This window comes from Condylura cristata, unplaced genomic scaffold, assembly GCF_000260355.1.
Source record: "Condylura cristata isolate star-nosed mole 26May11 unplaced genomic scaffold, ConCri1.0 scaffold00053, whole genome shotgun sequence".
Classification (NCBI taxonomy): Eukaryota; Metazoa; Chordata; class Mammalia; order Eulipotyphla; family Talpidae; genus Condylura; species Condylura cristata.
This window is the reverse complement of record NW_004567154.1, coordinates 945,333-961,494: the sequence shown is the minus strand read 5'-3', so window position 1 is coordinate 961,494 and position 16,162 is coordinate 945,333. Positions and strand designations below refer to the sequence as shown.

At 38.1% G+C, this 16,162-nt stretch overlaps 1 protein-coding gene across 2 annotated transcripts in view; it reads left to right on the top strand.

The window, feature by feature from the left end:
* PHF8 (PHD finger protein 8) overlaps nt 1-16,162 on the top strand; it is a 172,502-nt gene that overhangs the window by 123,713 nt on the left and 32,627 nt on the right. For both annotated transcript variants that reach the window (XM_012734313.1, XM_004695007.2), the window contains 2 exons: nt 340-473; nt 1,075-1,388. In XM_012734313.1, coding sequence (XP_012589767.1) covers nt 340-473; nt 1,075-1,388 — 448 coding nt within the window. The remainder of the gene's footprint in view (nt 1-339; nt 474-1,074; nt 1,389-16,162) is intronic.

Here is a 16,162-nt window from a genome sequence, read left to right as displayed (position 1 = left end):
AAATGAAATATTTAAAAAATCTTTGTATACAGAGTAGAATAAAACACAGTTTGATATAGCAGAAAGAGTATCCAGATTGGAATATCTAATTGGGACCTTACAAAAATTATTTAACTTCTCTAAACTTTCATTTCCTTATCTGTAAAATGGAAGTTATAATATCTACCTCACAAAGATGCTGTAGTGACTGCGGGGAAAAAAATGAATATTCTGTTTAATACTTGTTTTATACCTGGTGTTTAGCTACAGCAGTGTCAGGAATGAAACTGTCAGTCCTGTATTGGGCCCTTACCAGACCAATCCTTGGCACTTGAGATGAAATCCTTTTTCCCCCAACAGGAGGACTATACAACAGATGAGGACATGGTAGAAGGGGTTGAAGGCAAGCTTGGGAATGGGAGTGGAGCTGGTGGAATTCTTGATCTGCTGAAGGCCAGCAGGCAGGTGGGGGGACCTGACTATGCTGCCCTCACGTAAGTACTAGCTTTTATCTATTCTTTCCAGGTTATCAGACAGTACCACCCCACCCTACCCACCCTCCACACTCTTGCCCAAAGGGCTAAGTCAGTCAATCAGCTGATAGTTGTCATTTCATTTAAAGGGGCGAAGAATTAGCCAGGCCATTCAGGCTGAAGGAATCAAGTAGCATAAAATCTGTCCTGAGAAACTTAAGATCTGACAAAGAGAGACTGCATAGATTTCAAGGGGAATTGGTTTTGGGTTCTTTGAAAGTTTAAAGAGGGACTAGAAGAGGCATAGAAGAATATAGGCCTTTTCTGGATTCTGTTAAAAAATGAAAGCGTGAAGCTTGGCTTAAAAAGGTAGAGAGATGTGCCCATCTTTGTGCCATCTTGCCTGCTATCTATAGAGAGTCTTGGGGCAAGAAGGGACTGACTTTTCAATAAAAACAAACTAATATTATCATGATACTTTTTAATTTGAGAGAACTTGGGATGCTTCTCTCTTCTTCCACAGTGATCCCCACAATTGTTCTTCTTCCCTTACTATTCCAATGACCAGTTTTCTCTGACCACTAGAGAAACTTCCTCAACATTTCTTCTCTGTCACTTGCAGTGAGGCCCCTGCCTCTCCTAGCACTCAGGAGGCTATCCAAGGCATGCTGTGTATGGCCAACCTGCAATCCTCATCATCTTCACCAGCTACCTCCAGTCTGCAGGCCTGGTGGACAGGGGGCCAGGACCGGAGTAGTGGGAGTTCCAGCAGTGGTGTGGGCACAGTTTCTAGCAGCCCTGCTTCCCAGCGTACCCCGGGAAAGCGGCCTATCAAGCGGCCAGCATACTGGAAAACTGAGAGTGAGGAAGAGGAGGAAAACGCCAGTCTGGATGAACAGGACAGCTTGGGAGCATGCTTCAAGGATGCAGAGTATAGTAAGAGCAGCTGATCACTTGGGACCAGGCCAGAAGAGCTCCCCCTCCCCCCAATCCCTATCCAAAGCATCCTGGCCTTAAGCCTAATACTTAGTTTCTCTGAGCCATGTTTTCTTAATGTGTAAAGTGGAGATATTGAACAGCTTGATATAATTAAATATGATGCTTTTGCACAGCACCTGGCAAAGTCTTGTTCATGGGAGACCTCCTTGGCTTTTTATTTTAAGACATGACTTCTTTTTTAAAAGCTACAAGTTATTGACTGTTGCAGTGTATAACACATTTTTTTGTATAGTACAGCTAACTTTAATGTGGGTTTGTTTTAATATATATACATATTTTATTCTTTTAATTATTTTTACTTCATTCTTCATTTTGTGCATTTTCCCAGCTCAGTTGTAATCTGCGTGAGCCTCCCATCACCAATTTACCTGTATGCCATCACCACAGTCCAGTGCACTCTTCCCACCCCAGTTCTGATCCTTTCCTCTCTAGCCCCCATAAAATGTCTATGGTTTATAGTTGTTCATTGTTTTCATTTTTACTCTATTACATTTGTTAGTCTCTTTTTTTTTCTTCCCTGATCCCTTATGCTTCTGCTATGAGTGAAACCATCTGGTATTTTTCTTTCTCTTTCTGAGTTATTTCACTAAGCTTGATCCCTTCCAGGTCCATCCATGTTGCTGCAAAAGGCACGAGTTTGTCCTTTTTGATCGCTGAGTAATATTCCATTGTGTATATGTACCACATCTTCTTAATCCAGTCATCTATTTTTGGGCATTGGGTTGATTCCACATCTTCCCTATTGTAAATAGAGCAGCAATAAACATGGGGGTGCAGGTGTCCTTTTGAATCGATGTTTTTGTGTCCTTTGGATATATACCTAGGAGTGGCATTGCTGGGTCATATATGTAAGCTCTATTTTTAGCCCTTTGAGAAACCTCCAAACAGCTTTCCATAGTGGTTGTATCAGTTTGCATTCCTACCAGCTTGTTGGAGAGTTCCTTTTTTTCCATATCCTCACCAACATCTGTTGTTGCTAGTTGCTTTAATATGTGCCATTCTCACTGGTGTGAGACAGTATCCGATTATAGTTTTAGTTTGCATTCTCCTTATTATAAGTGATGTTTATCGCTTCTTGGCCTTTTGGCTAAGATTAAGTGTAGTATCTGCTCTTACCAGTTTAATAAGTGATGTTGAACATTTTTTCATATGTCTGCTGGCCGTCTGCATTTCTTCTTTGGAGAAGTGTCTTTGAATCGCTTCTGCCCATTTATTGATGGGTTATTCACTTTATTTTTGTTGAGTTTCATCAGCTCTTCGTGTACCTTTGTGATCAGTCCTTAATCATAAGTATTGTGCGAAAAATTTTCTCCCAGTCACTGGGGTATCTCTTTGTTTTGTGTAGTGTCTCTCTTGCTGTCCAGAGCTCTTTAATTTGATGTAGTCCCAGTTGTTTATCCTTTCCTTCACTACCCTTGCTTTGGGTGATGTATCTTTAAAGCTATGAAGGTGTTTATCATGCAGAGTTTTGCCCACCTTTTCTTTTAGATATTTTATGGTTTTGGATCTTACATCTAGTTCTTGAATCCATTTTAAGTTATTGTGCATGGTGCAAAGTAGTAGTGTAGCTTCATTTTTTTGCCCATATCATGTTCAGCACCATTTGCTGAACAAACTTTCTTTGTTCCGTTGCATATTCTTTGCTCCTTTGTCAAAAATTAGCTGTTCATATACCTGTGGATTTATATCTGGGATTTCTGTTTGAATCCATTGGTCTGTATATCTGTTCTTGTTCCAGTACCATGCAGTTTTGATTATTATGGCTTTTTAGTATAGCTTGAAGTCTGGGATTGTGATTCCTCCAGTCTCTTTTATTTTGGTCAGGAGAGTTTTGGCTATTCGAGGTTTTTTTGTGGTTCCATATAAATCTCATCACTATTTGTTCTATTTCTTTGAAGAATGTCATTGAGATTTTTATTGGAATAGCATTAAATCTGTATATCACTTTTGGTAGGAAGGCCATTTTAATGATATTAATTCTTCTGATCCATGAGCAGGGGATGTCTTTCCATTTCCTTGTATCTTCTTGTATGTCTTTTATCAGGGTTTTATAGTTTTCTTTATGTAGGTCCTTCACCTCTTTTGTTAGGTTTATTCCCAAGTACTTGATTTTTTGTTTGTTTCTATTGTAAAGGGGATAGTTTTTTTTGAGTACTGCTTCTTCTGAGTGGTTGTTTCCATATTGGAAGGCTACGGACTTTTGTGTGTTGATTTTATAACCTGCAACCTTGCTAAACTGGTTAATTGTTTTGATTAGTTTTTCTATAAAGTTCTTAGGGTTTTTATCATGTGCAAATAAAGGTAGTTTTACTTATTCTTTCCCTATTTGGATTCCTTGTATGTCTTTTTCCTGTCTTACTGCTCTGGCTGAGACTTCTAATGTTATGTTGAAGAGCAGTAGTGACAGTGGACATCCTTGTCGTGTTCCTGATCTCAAAGGAAATGCTTTCAGCTTTTCTCCATTGAGGATAATATTGGCTGTGGGTTTGTCATATATGGCTTTTATCATATTGAGGTATGTTCCTTCTATTCCAATGATTTCAAGGGCCTTAAACAAAATGAATGTTGAACTTTGTCAAATGCCTTCTCTGCATCTATTGATATAGTTATATGATTTTTAATTTTTTTGTCAGTTGATGTTACAGATTATTGATTTTCAGATGTTGAACCATTCTTGTGCCCCTGGTATAAAACCCACGTGGTGAATTATTCTTGGCTTCGTAGAAAGTATTTGGTATTTTTCCTTCTTTCTCGATTTTTTGAATGAGTTTTTGTAGGATAGGCACTAGTTTGTTCCTGAATGTTTGGTGAAATTAATTTGTAGATCCAGCTGGTCCTGGGTTTTTTATTCTTGGGGAGGGTTTTGATTACTGCTTCAATTTCACTTCTTGTAATTGGCCTGTTAAGTTGTTCTATTTCTTCTTTAATCTAGCTTTGGATGATTGTAGAGTTGTAGGAATTTGTCTATCTCTTCTAGATTGTTGAACTTGTTTGCCCACAGCTGTTCATTTCACCTCTTTCATTTATGATCCTGTTTATCTGTGCTTTCTCCTGTTTTTTCTTTGTGAGCTTTTCTAGGGGTTTGTCAATCTTGTTTACTTTTTCAAAGAACCAACTTTTGGTTTCATTGATTTGTTGGATTGTTTTCATTTATTTCTGCTTTCACTTTTATTATTTCCTGTCTTCTTCAGGTTTTTAGGTTACCTTGCAATTCTTTTTCCAGTCCTTTAAGGTGGGAGATTAGGTTATTTCTTTGAGTTGTTTCTTGTTTCTTTATGTGTGTTTGTATTGCTATATATTGTCCTCTTACAACTGCTTTTAATTTGTCGCATATGTTTTGTAGAGTTGTGTCCTCATTGTCATTCTTCTCAAGGTAGTTTTCAGTTTATTCCTTGATCTCCTTATTGAGCCAATAGTCCTCTAGTAGTGTGGGTTTCAATCTTCACAAAGTAGGAGGGTTTCTTGCCTTCTTCACATGGTTAATTTCTAGGTTGATTCCTTCATGGTCAGAGAAGATAGTTGGTATGATTTCGATCTTAGTGTATCTATTGATATTTGACTTTTGTCCCAGTATGTGGTCAATCTTTGAGAATGATCCGTGTGGATTTGAGAAAAATGTATTCTCTGATTTTTTTTGGATGTATGTTCTATAGATGTCTGTTAGGCCCAGAACTTAAGGTCCCTGTTTAGAGCCTTAGTATCCTTTATTATTTTTTGTCTGGTTGATCTGTCCACTGTTGAGAGTGGCATTTTGAAGTCTCTTACTATGTATGCGTTTTCTCCAATGTACATTTTCATAGATGACAACACTTTCCTTATAAATTTTCCTGCTCCTTCATTTGGTGCATGTTGATAAGTGACATGTCTTCTTGCTTTATTGTCCCTGTAATCATAATGCGTTGATCATCGGTATCCCTTTTAACCTTTTTTAGTTTGAAGTCTGTCTTATCTGATGTATGAATATCTATCCCTGCCTTCTTTTTTGGTCCATTTGCTGGTAGGATTGTTTTCCATCCTTTTACTTTCAATCTGTTTTTATCTTTTGCAGTTAGATGTGTTTCCTGGAGACAGCAGAAGTTTGGGTTCTGTTTTTTAATCCAGCCTGCCACTCTGTGTCTCTTTATTGCTGAGTTTAAACCATTTACATGTAGAGTTAATATTGATATATGGGCACTTACATTTGCCATTTTGTTTTTCTTTCTGTGTTTTTATTCCTTGTTCATACTTGTCCCTCTGTTGGTTTTGGTTTAAGGGCTTCTTGTTGTATTTTTTGGAGTAGGGGTTTAGTCTTGACGAAATTGTGGAGTTTCTGTTTGTCTGGGAATGTCCTTATTCTTCCTTCATATAGGAAGGAGAGCTTTGCAGGATAAAGTATTCTCAGTAGGCATTTGATGTCTTGGAGTTAATGTTGAGTATGTCCTTCCATCTCTCTTCTTGCCCTTAGTGTTTCTTCAGAGAAGTCTGACATCAACAGGATTGGTTTTCCTTTACAAGTTACTTGTTTCTTTCCTCTTGTCATTCTCACTATTTTTTCCTGTCTTGGACTCTTGTTAGCTTTACCATTATGTGTCTTGCTGTATTTCTCCTTTCATCATGGTACTTTGGTGTTCTTCTCAACTTCTTGTATGTCTGTTTTCATCTCCTTCGTATCAGGAAACTCTCTTCAATTATCTCTGTGAATATTTTCTCAATTCCTTTGCATTTTTCCTCACCTTCTGGTAGACCTATAATTCTGATATTTCCTTTCTTCATGGTGTCAGATAGCTCTCAGAGTGTTTCTTCATTCCTTTTCCTTTTTACTTCTCTTTTTCTAATTTGTTTCTCTTTATTTCTGTGTCTTGGAGGGTGCTGATTCGTTCTTCCACTTCATCTATTCTGTTTCCATTGCTTTTTTCAGAATTCTTTATCTCCTCCAGTGCTCTTTTAATCTCCTGAATTCCTTCTGTTTCCTTTTTTAAGATTTCATTTTCATTCTTCAGTTCATTATTTGTCTCATAACATTTTTTTTTCCTTTTCATATTCTTTTTTGTTGTTTATCATGATGCTTCTGAATTCTCTTTCTGACAGGTTAATCATTTCCTCTAAATCTTTGTTGGTTTCTGGTGACTGATCTTTTCTGTGGTGAAGTTTTTCCCCCTATGGAATTGTTTGGTTGTTTGGATTTTTTCTTCTCCCTGTCGTTTGTTTCCTAATGCTTTCTATGTGTTGAGATACTGAGTTGCTAGTATTGGCTGGCATTTTTGGGGGGTGCTCCTTCTGGGTTGGCCAAGGATGTTCTTGTTGGTGGCAGTGGTCCCTTTCTTGTTGGCAGCCCCTCTGTTGCCTGATTTTGTTGGGGACTTTGTGCTTCCACTGGCAGTGGTCCCACCCCTGTCCTGGTTTCTGAATCAGATGTGTACTTTGCATTAGTTGTGGTGGCTCTTCCACTGTCCAACTTCTGTTTATGACCAGGTACTGTGTACTGCCCATTACTACAGGGGACCCCTGTCTGCTCCAGTGAGTTGCACCCACACCCTGCTGTCCTTCCTGTTATTGGCTGGGAGGTGAGCACAGTTTGTCATGCCCTTCCCAGCTGGCTGGTGATGTCCTGGAAAGCAAAAAAAAAACCCACAGATTTTGCCTTTCAGGCACAGCCCTGCCCTTTTCTGGGCCTTTGGCCACTCGCTGTACCACCTCTGGTGGCTGGCTAGCTGGGAGGCACACACAAAAAACACAAATTTTCACCTAATGGTGGGAGCTGAGAGCAGGCTGTCATGTTCCTCTTGTCTGGGGTCACAGTCCTGGAAAGCAAAAAAAAGAAGAAGAAGAAAAAGCATAGATTTCTCCTTCCCCACCTGTTTCAAGACCTTTGATCACGCAGTGCCCTTTTTAGCTAATGGCAGGAGCTGAGCTCATGCTCTCTTATCCCTCTGGGCTGGTTGGTAATGTCCTGGGAAGGTGAGGGGGAAGAAGAAGAAAAACAAAAAAAAATCAAAAAATCGCAGATTTTCCCCTTTGGCCACACCCTGCCAATTTCAGTTACTGGCAGGAGCTAAGCTCAGCCTGGCTGTATTGCCCTTCTGGACTGGTTGGTACTGTCCTGGGGAGGGAGCAGATTTCCCCTTTCATAGGAAGCCCCCACCAATTTCAGCGCTTTTGGTCACTCCCTGCTGTTTTCAGGGATGAATGGCTAATGGCAGAAGCTGGGCACAGGCTGTTGTGCCTCTCTTGGCTAGTAATGTCCAGGGGAGTAGAAAGTGCAGAATAAAAACCCAGAATAAAAGTGCTAGGCACCTAGGCAGAGACTGGGGTATTTCAGTAGGAGAGGGGGGCCCTGTCTAGGGCTGATACCCAGTGTTGTTTGCTGGCTGCCGCTACCTGCCTGGCTTCCCTATCAGAGAACCACTGCTCAAGATGGAGCGTTGCTGTCCTGCTTCCAGCTGTGTCAGGGGGCCCGGTGATCCCAGGCCCTGCTGGACCCCTGTCCTAACCCCAATTGTGGTGAGAAGGCTGTCTTATCCTTCCCACCAGTCTCACCCCCGTAGATCTGCAGCAGTCCCACTCCCCTTCACACAAATCAACCCACTGACTTTTATTTTCCTTCTGGGGTTTTCAGGTGTTTCAGCTTTCCCAGTTGCTTTCAGTTTTTTTTTGTTTTTTTTTTTTATTTCTCTCCTCCTTTTCTTTCCTTGGTGAAGGTGTTCCAGGTTTGTAGGTGGAGGAGGGTGGTCGGGTCCCATGGAAATCTTCCTATTGCTTCTTCCGTTGTATTTATTTTCCTCCTGTTTCCTCTGGGTCATCAATCCTGCTCTTATGGTCTCAGTTTTGTCTGGAGTTTGCTGTAGTTTATCCCCTATTTACTATATCTAGGAGAGAGCTTATTCTCAGCTACTCTTTATGACCATGTTCTTTTAATATTTTTTATTAATGTTATTAATTAAAATTAGAACTTTACAGAGAGTAAAAATTCCTTTTGACTAACACTCTTCACTCTAAGTAAGATTACATAAAAGTAACCTTTATTATTAGTTTGCTGTGTACCTTTCATTTTCTTGTATTTACACTCATATGTAGGCATAGATAGAGGTGTGATTTTGTTCACTGTGTATGGTTCTACAACTTGGAGTGAGAATATCTTTCAATATCAGTACATTAATTATTGGGATCTACCTGCTGCATGATATTCTATGTATGTACCATCATACATTTAACCACCCCCTCCTGACTTAGATTTAGGTGATATCTGATAATTTAGTGTTATTAATAATGCTGTAATATAAATTCTTACAAATTACCTTTTGTAAGAAATGCCAGTTAACATTTCTCTAGGGTAGCTGGGCCTGCTGGGTTGAAGGGTATATACAAAATAAATGATAATTTATTAACTCTATTAGTGTCTAATTCCCCTTCAAAAGGGACAGTGTATGAGCAGTGTATGAGAAATATCTATTTCTCACAACCTTACCAGCAATGAATCTTAATAGCTTTTTTGACTTTTGCTAATCCAGTGACAAAAATGGATCTCTGTTTGTTTTATATATTGGCTCTTTTATTTTCCATCAATTATCTATTCCAGCTTTCACATATTTTTTCTATTGGGATGTTTGTTTTTCTTATTGATTTATAGGAGTTATTTATTCTAAATATATTGGAGTGTTTTTTATATATTCTAGAACTGTAAAAAATGCTTTCTTTTAATCTGTTATGTTTTAATTTTATGATGTCTTTTAGCATGTAGATTTCAGTTTTTTCTGTCATGGCAGTTTCTTATAGGTTTAATATTTTTAGTACCTACTTGATAGCTTATTGTGAAGATTAAATACATAAAACTCCTAGAACATTGCCAGCACATAATATTCCTAATATTATTCTGTTCCATAAAATAAATTTGTCGATTCCTGTGGACCTTTTACAAACAGATTCTGAGCAAGCCTATCATTTCTGTGCTAAGCTGTGATTGGTTTTAGGATCATGCCAAGTTCTCCTGGTAACCTGACTACCTTTAGTAGTCTCATCCACCTACAGCCAAGACATTTGGCCCAACTTGATCTAACTAGTCCCATCAGAACAAACAATTCATTCAGTCTCTGCTTTGTCCTCCCTCCTTGCTTTCCTTAGCAAAACTGGAAAGGCAGTTTAGCAACAAGATACTGAACCTGTTTGTTCTTACTTGTTCAGAATTTCTAGACTAGTATTCACCTTTTTCTATTCAGATGGATTTTAGAATCAGCGTGTCAAATTCTATGGAAAATCCTATTAGGGTAGTTTATTAGAATTACATATCATTTGTAGATTAGTATACAGAGTCTGTCATCTTTCATCAGAGGCTTTTCCACCCTGTAAAGTTTTGAAGTCAGAACACTCAATTAATGACATTTTAATTATAATCTTTCTCCACTTAGAGCCCATTGTCATCAGAATCAGCAATCCTTTGTGATCTTTTTTTTTTTTTTTAAAGATTTATTTATTTATTCATACAGAACTGGGGTACAGGCCAGAGGCTCAGGGACGGTGAGAGGCTTCACCAGAGACAGAGTGGGGAGCAGAACAGGCAGATTGACGAAGTACACTGCTGAGGGGAGCAGCGGGCGGGTCAGGAGAGGTCTGGCTCGCCATGTGGTCTCCTCCGGGGCAGGCGGCAGGCGGGAATCGAACTCATGCGGGAATCGAACTCATGCGGAAGTGGCTTCAGATTCTCAGTGCTGTGCTTTAACCCGCTGCGCCACCAGGGAGGGCCAATCCTTTGTGATCTTAAACCCTGGCCTCCAACATTCTCCCTCCAGATGTAGGTTCTTAAGGGTATTTGCCTAAAATTGATGCCTATTCTTTAGCAGTTTCTTAAAACTACGATGAAGTATCTTCATGACTTCTTCATCTGCCCTCTCAGCCACCCTCCTCTTCCATCAGAGCTTAATTTTATGGAAAACAGTTATCATTTACTCCTCCTTTAATAGGAAGCAATATTGCAGTGTTTTTAGCTTTTGTCTGGTAGGTCTTTTATATTTTTAAGACTTTCTAATTTTGAGAAAATACACCAGTGATTGGTTAAAAGCAGCATGCCAGAGAACATCACTTTTGAATCAGTGCAACTTCCATATGTCATTGACATCATTCTGCTGTTTACCTTTTGGGTATGAGCAGTAAAAACAAGTCATGTTGTCTTGTATTTATCTTCTTCAGTTTATTTCTTAGTTTTTTTCTAGCTGTTTAATTTTATAGTTTGGGTCCTATTTGAAAGTGTCATCATTGCTAGTATGCAGAAAAATAGTTTATTTTTACATGTGTTCTATAGTAGAGTGCCTTATTATATTCTTATTAGTTTGTTTTTTTCAGTTAATTGCTCTTAATTAGCTATTCCCTTTCTTAACTGCCTTAACAAGTTACCTTAAGCTACATGACTTAACAGAAATTTATATTCTCGTCGTTCTGGAGACTGGAAATCCAAGATCAAAGTGCTAACAGCACTGGTTTCTCCTGAGACCTCTTTTTGGCTTACAGATGACCACCCTCTTAGTGCCTCTTCACATCATCATCTCTCTTTTATAAAACATTTATTTATTTTATTTATATATGCATACAAGAACTGGGGTGCAGGCCAGAGGTGCAGGGGATGAGAGGATTCACCAGAGACTGATTGAGGAGCAGAACAGGTGGATCTACTGAAGCACACTGCTGAAGGTAGCAGTAGGTGACCCAGGAGACATCTGCTGCACCATGTGTGTCAGCTCCCTGGCTGGGAATTGACTCATGGTACAGTGGCTGCTGACAGCCTGATAGTGCGATAGTGCTGAGACTTAGTCCCTTGCACCACCAGGGAGACCATTCACATGATCATCTCTGTGCACTTGTGGCCCTCGATGTCCTAATTTCTTCTTCTTAAAAGGATATCAGGTTGTATTAGGGTCCACCCTAGGGACTGCACTTTAATTAATTGCCTCTTTAAAAAAGTCGTATCTCTAAATATAGTCGTATTGATAGGTACTGGGGTTAGGAATTTAACATGCACATTTTGAAAGGACAAAATTTACCATAATACTCCATTTCTTTCAGTGTTCATTACTCTAGGTTCATCTAGTATTATTGCAGTGTTGCATAGTAAGTAATGGTGATAGGAATCATTCTGATGATGTTCCTGATTCTAAAGGTATGCTGCCAGTGTTTCTCCACTCAGTACACAAGGCTGTCTATAGATCGCTGATAGAATATTCTCATAAAGTTCAGGGGGGGTTTCTGTCTTTAGTATGAGAGGGTTGTTTGTCCTAAAATCAGTAGTAGAATTAGGTTTCATCAAATGACTTTTGTCACCTTTGATAAAAAACACATGGTTTTCCTCTGTTAATTTATTAATAGAATTATTTTGAATTGACTTTTCCTTCTTGGATTAGCTGTACTTAATCTTGGCACATAGCAATAGTGTGTCTAAATCAGTAAAATCTCTAATGTGTGTTTTTGTTATTTTTCTTTATTTTGGATTTTACTTTATCCCTTGACATTCTTTGTACAGTATCTTGAGTAAAAGCTCTACTCATTTATTTTCAGTCTGTCTTTGCTTTTGATAGTTTTTAAAATTTTTTTGTTTCCATTAAAATGATGTATAATTGGCTTCGTTAGTATACATGTTTAGATTCTTGTAACTACTGCCAGCACCACAGTGAGGATATAGAACAGTTCAGCTATCCCCCAGAATCCTTTATGCTATTCCTTAGTAGTCACGCCTTACCTTAACCCCTACCTTTTGCAGCCACTGATCTTTCTCCATCACTGTGGCTTTTCCTTTGCCAGAAAGTCATATGAACAGGATTAATATAATATAAAAAATGCTTTTAAGATTCATGCATGTTGTGCTATATCAAACTTCCTTTTTATTCCTGAGTAATATTCTATTATATGTCTGTACCACAGTTCCTTTATTCACTTGTCCAATGGGGGACATTTGGATTGTTTACAGTTTTTGTGGATTATGAATATAGAGATTATGAACATTCACGTGCAGCCTTTTTGTGTGAACATGGGTTTTCATTTCTCTAAATAACTACGAATGGGATTCCTGTACAATAGTAGATGTTTTAACTATATAAGAAACTGCCAAATTGTTTCCTAAAATGGTGGTATCATTTTACATTCCCACCAGCAAATTGGTAAATTGATCAGTTGGTCCACATACTCATTAGTACTGATAATGTATGTTTAGGTTGAAGATCACCTTTTTATTTTTTCTATTTTGGACATATGGGTGGATAGTTCAGTTATACCAACACCACTGGTTGAAATCACTTTTTTTCCCTGGTTGACTTGGATTTGCTTATTTGTCAAAAATCCAGTGACCATATGTGTGTGGGTCTGTTTCTGCATTATATTATTCCTTTCCATTGATCTATTTCTCCTTCCATTTTCCAGTACTTCATTGTTTTGATTACTATAACTTTATAATAACTCTTAAAATCTAGTTGTAGAAAAATGATTTTTCCTCTCAAATTCTATTGATTTGCTGTGACTTCTTCAAGTTTGCCTTTCCATGTAAATTATAGAATCGATTTGTCTAAATCCACAAAAACTTCTTCTGGAATTCTAATTGGGATTGTGTTAAAATCTATAGATTAATTAGAGGAGAATTGATATCTTTATTTCTTGTTGAGGTGAAAAATGTACCTCTAAATTAATTGTTAATAACCAACAAATTAATAAATATGAGAAAAAATGAAATTCACAAATATATTTAGCCATTTTAAATTGTATAATTCAGTGGCATTTAGTGCATTCACAATGTTGTACAGTCACCAGCTCTGTATTTACAATATATTTTTATCATACCAAAAAGACTTCCCATTTGTTCCCTCTGTCTGCTAACCCCAAACTCTGGTGACCACTAACCTGCTTTCTGGCTCTATAGATTTGCCTGTTAAGGATTTATTATATAAAATAATCATATAATACATGACCTTTTGTGTCTGGCTACTTGCACTTAGCATGTTTGTAAAGTTCATCTAAACTGTAGTAGCATGTATTAACATTGTATTCCTTTTTACGGCCAAATAGTATTCCATTGCATTTATGTATTGTTTGTTTAGCTATCATTTGCTTTTGAGCATTAGGGTTGTTTCCACCTTTTAATTATTGTGAATAATGCTGCTATATCTATTTTTGTGCATTTTTCTATATAGATATATATTTTCAGTTCTGTTAGGCATACATTTAGCAATAGAATTGCTGAGTCATATGGTAATTCCTTGTTTAACTTTTTTTTTTAAGATTTATTTACTTATTCATATAGAACTGGGGTACAGGCCAGAGATGCGGAGGGTGAGAGGATTCACCAGAGACAGAACAGGGAGCAGAACAGGCAGATCAATAAGTACATTGGTGAGGGGAGCAGCGGGCGGGTCAGGAGAGGTCCACCAGCCATGTGGTCACCTCCCGGGCAGGTGGGAATCGAACTCATGCGGAAGCGGCTTAAGCTTCTCAGTGCTGTGCTTTAACCCGCTGTGCCACAAGGGAGGGCCTTGTTTAACTTTTTAAGGAACTACCAAACTGTTTCCTACAACTGCAAGAGAATTGAAACCTCTGGTATATTGAGTTTTTCAATCAGTGTGCATGATATGAGCTTCCTCTTATCATTGTTACTTCTTACATCATTGCTCATTTTTGTACAATATTTGATTTCTTTGATTTCTCCCTTCAGCAGTAATCCTCATAATTCTTGCACCACCATAGCAACCGTGAATGGTTATCCTAGTCCCTTGTGCTCTTACCTCCTGTTCTGACCCTTCTCTCCCTCCCCTGCTGTATGCCTCAGATATATGGCTGCCTGTAACTTTTCTTCTAACCGTGCCTGTGTCAAGTTGCCTTATATTCTACCTGTAAGGGAAATCATCCATTGTTTTTCTTTCATCTTCTGAGTTACTTCACTTAGCGTAATCCTTCCAGCTGTATCCATGTTACAGCAAATTGTATGAGTTTTTTTTGATCATTGTGTAATATTCCATTACGTATATATACCACATCTTCTTATCTTCTTGACCCATTCATCTGGTATTATGTTGTTTCCATATCTTATTATTGTAAGTAATGTTGCAAACACCATAGCATAGGAGTGCAGGTTTCCTTTTGAACCAGTGCTTTAGGGACCTTGGGGTAGATTCCTAGGGGCAGAATTGCTGGGTCATATGGTAGATCCATTTTTGGTCCTCTGCACAGCTATCCATAGTAATTGGAACAGTTTATACTTACACCAGCAGTGTAAAAGATGGTTCCTTTTCTCCACATCCTTGCCAGCATTTGTTGTTACCACATTCTTTTTTTTTAACATGAGTCATTGTCAGTGGTGTGAGGTAATATTCCATTGTGGTTTTGGTTTGCATTTTCCTCATATAAGTGACATTGAACATTTTTTCATATACCTGTTGGCCATTTGCATTTCTTCTTTGGAAGAATGCCATTTTAGCTCTTGTGCTCATTTTTTGACGAGGTTTGCATTGTTTTTGTTGAGTTGTATAAGCATTTTTCTAAAGATTTATTTATTTATGCATACAAGAACTGGGTACAGGCCAGAGGTGTGGGGGTGAAAGCATTCACCAGAGACAGAGTGGGGATCAGAACAGGTATCTGCTGAAATACACTGCTGAGGGGAGCAGCAGGCAAGACAGGAGAGGTCTGCTGCGCCATGTGGGTCACCTCCCTGGCCGGGATTAAACTTGTGCTGCAGAGGCTATACATTACTTCATAATGCTGTACTTTAACCTGTTGCACCACCAGGGAGAGCCCCTATATACGCGTTTTGTAAATCTTTGATATTAGTCCCTTATAAGCTGGATGGTATACAAAAATTTTCTCCCATTTAGTAAGTTGTCTCCTTATTTTGAAGAATGTCCTTGAGATACTTATTGAAATGACTTTGAATCAGTGAATTGCTTTTAGTAAGATGTCCATTTTGATAATGTTAATTTTTTCCCATTATTATTTATTTACATAACAAGGTTTCTCAAAACTGAAATACATAAAAATGAATATAGCAATAGAATTGACACTCAGTTATAAAAGAAATGTAGAGAACACAAAAAGAAATCAGAAAATAAAAGTAACTTTGATAATGTTAATTCTTACAATCCATGAGCAGGGGATGGCTTTCCATTTCTTTGTCTTCTTCTAGTTCTTTTAACAATGTTTTGTAATTTTCTTTGTGTAGGTCTTTCACTCTCTTTGTTAGGTTTATTCTGAGGAATGTACTTTTTTATATATAATTATAAATGGGATGTTTTCCTTAATTTCTTCCTCTTAAGAATGATTGTTTGCAATCATTCTGAGGTTTTGTGTGTTGATTTTGTAACTGCTACTTTACTAAACTGGTTTATTTTAATTAGTTCTTTAATATGTATATATTATCATATTATCTGTAAATAATGATAATTTTACTTCTTTCCCTATTTGAACTCCTTTTATGTCTTTCTCTTAATTGTTTGAACTAAGACTTCTAGTATTACATTGAAAAGCAGTGGTGAGACTAAGCATCCTTTTCTTGTTCAAGATCTTAAAGACTTTCTATTTTGCCCCATTAAGAATAATGTTGGGTGCTCTCCTTGTGGCACAATGGGTTAAAGCACCACATTATGAAGCTCTCCAAAGCCACTGTAGCACAAGTTCGATCTCGGGCCTGGGAGCTGACCCATATGGTATGGCAGACCTCTCCTGACCCACCCATGTACTTTGTCAATCTACCTCTTCTCCTCCCTACTGTG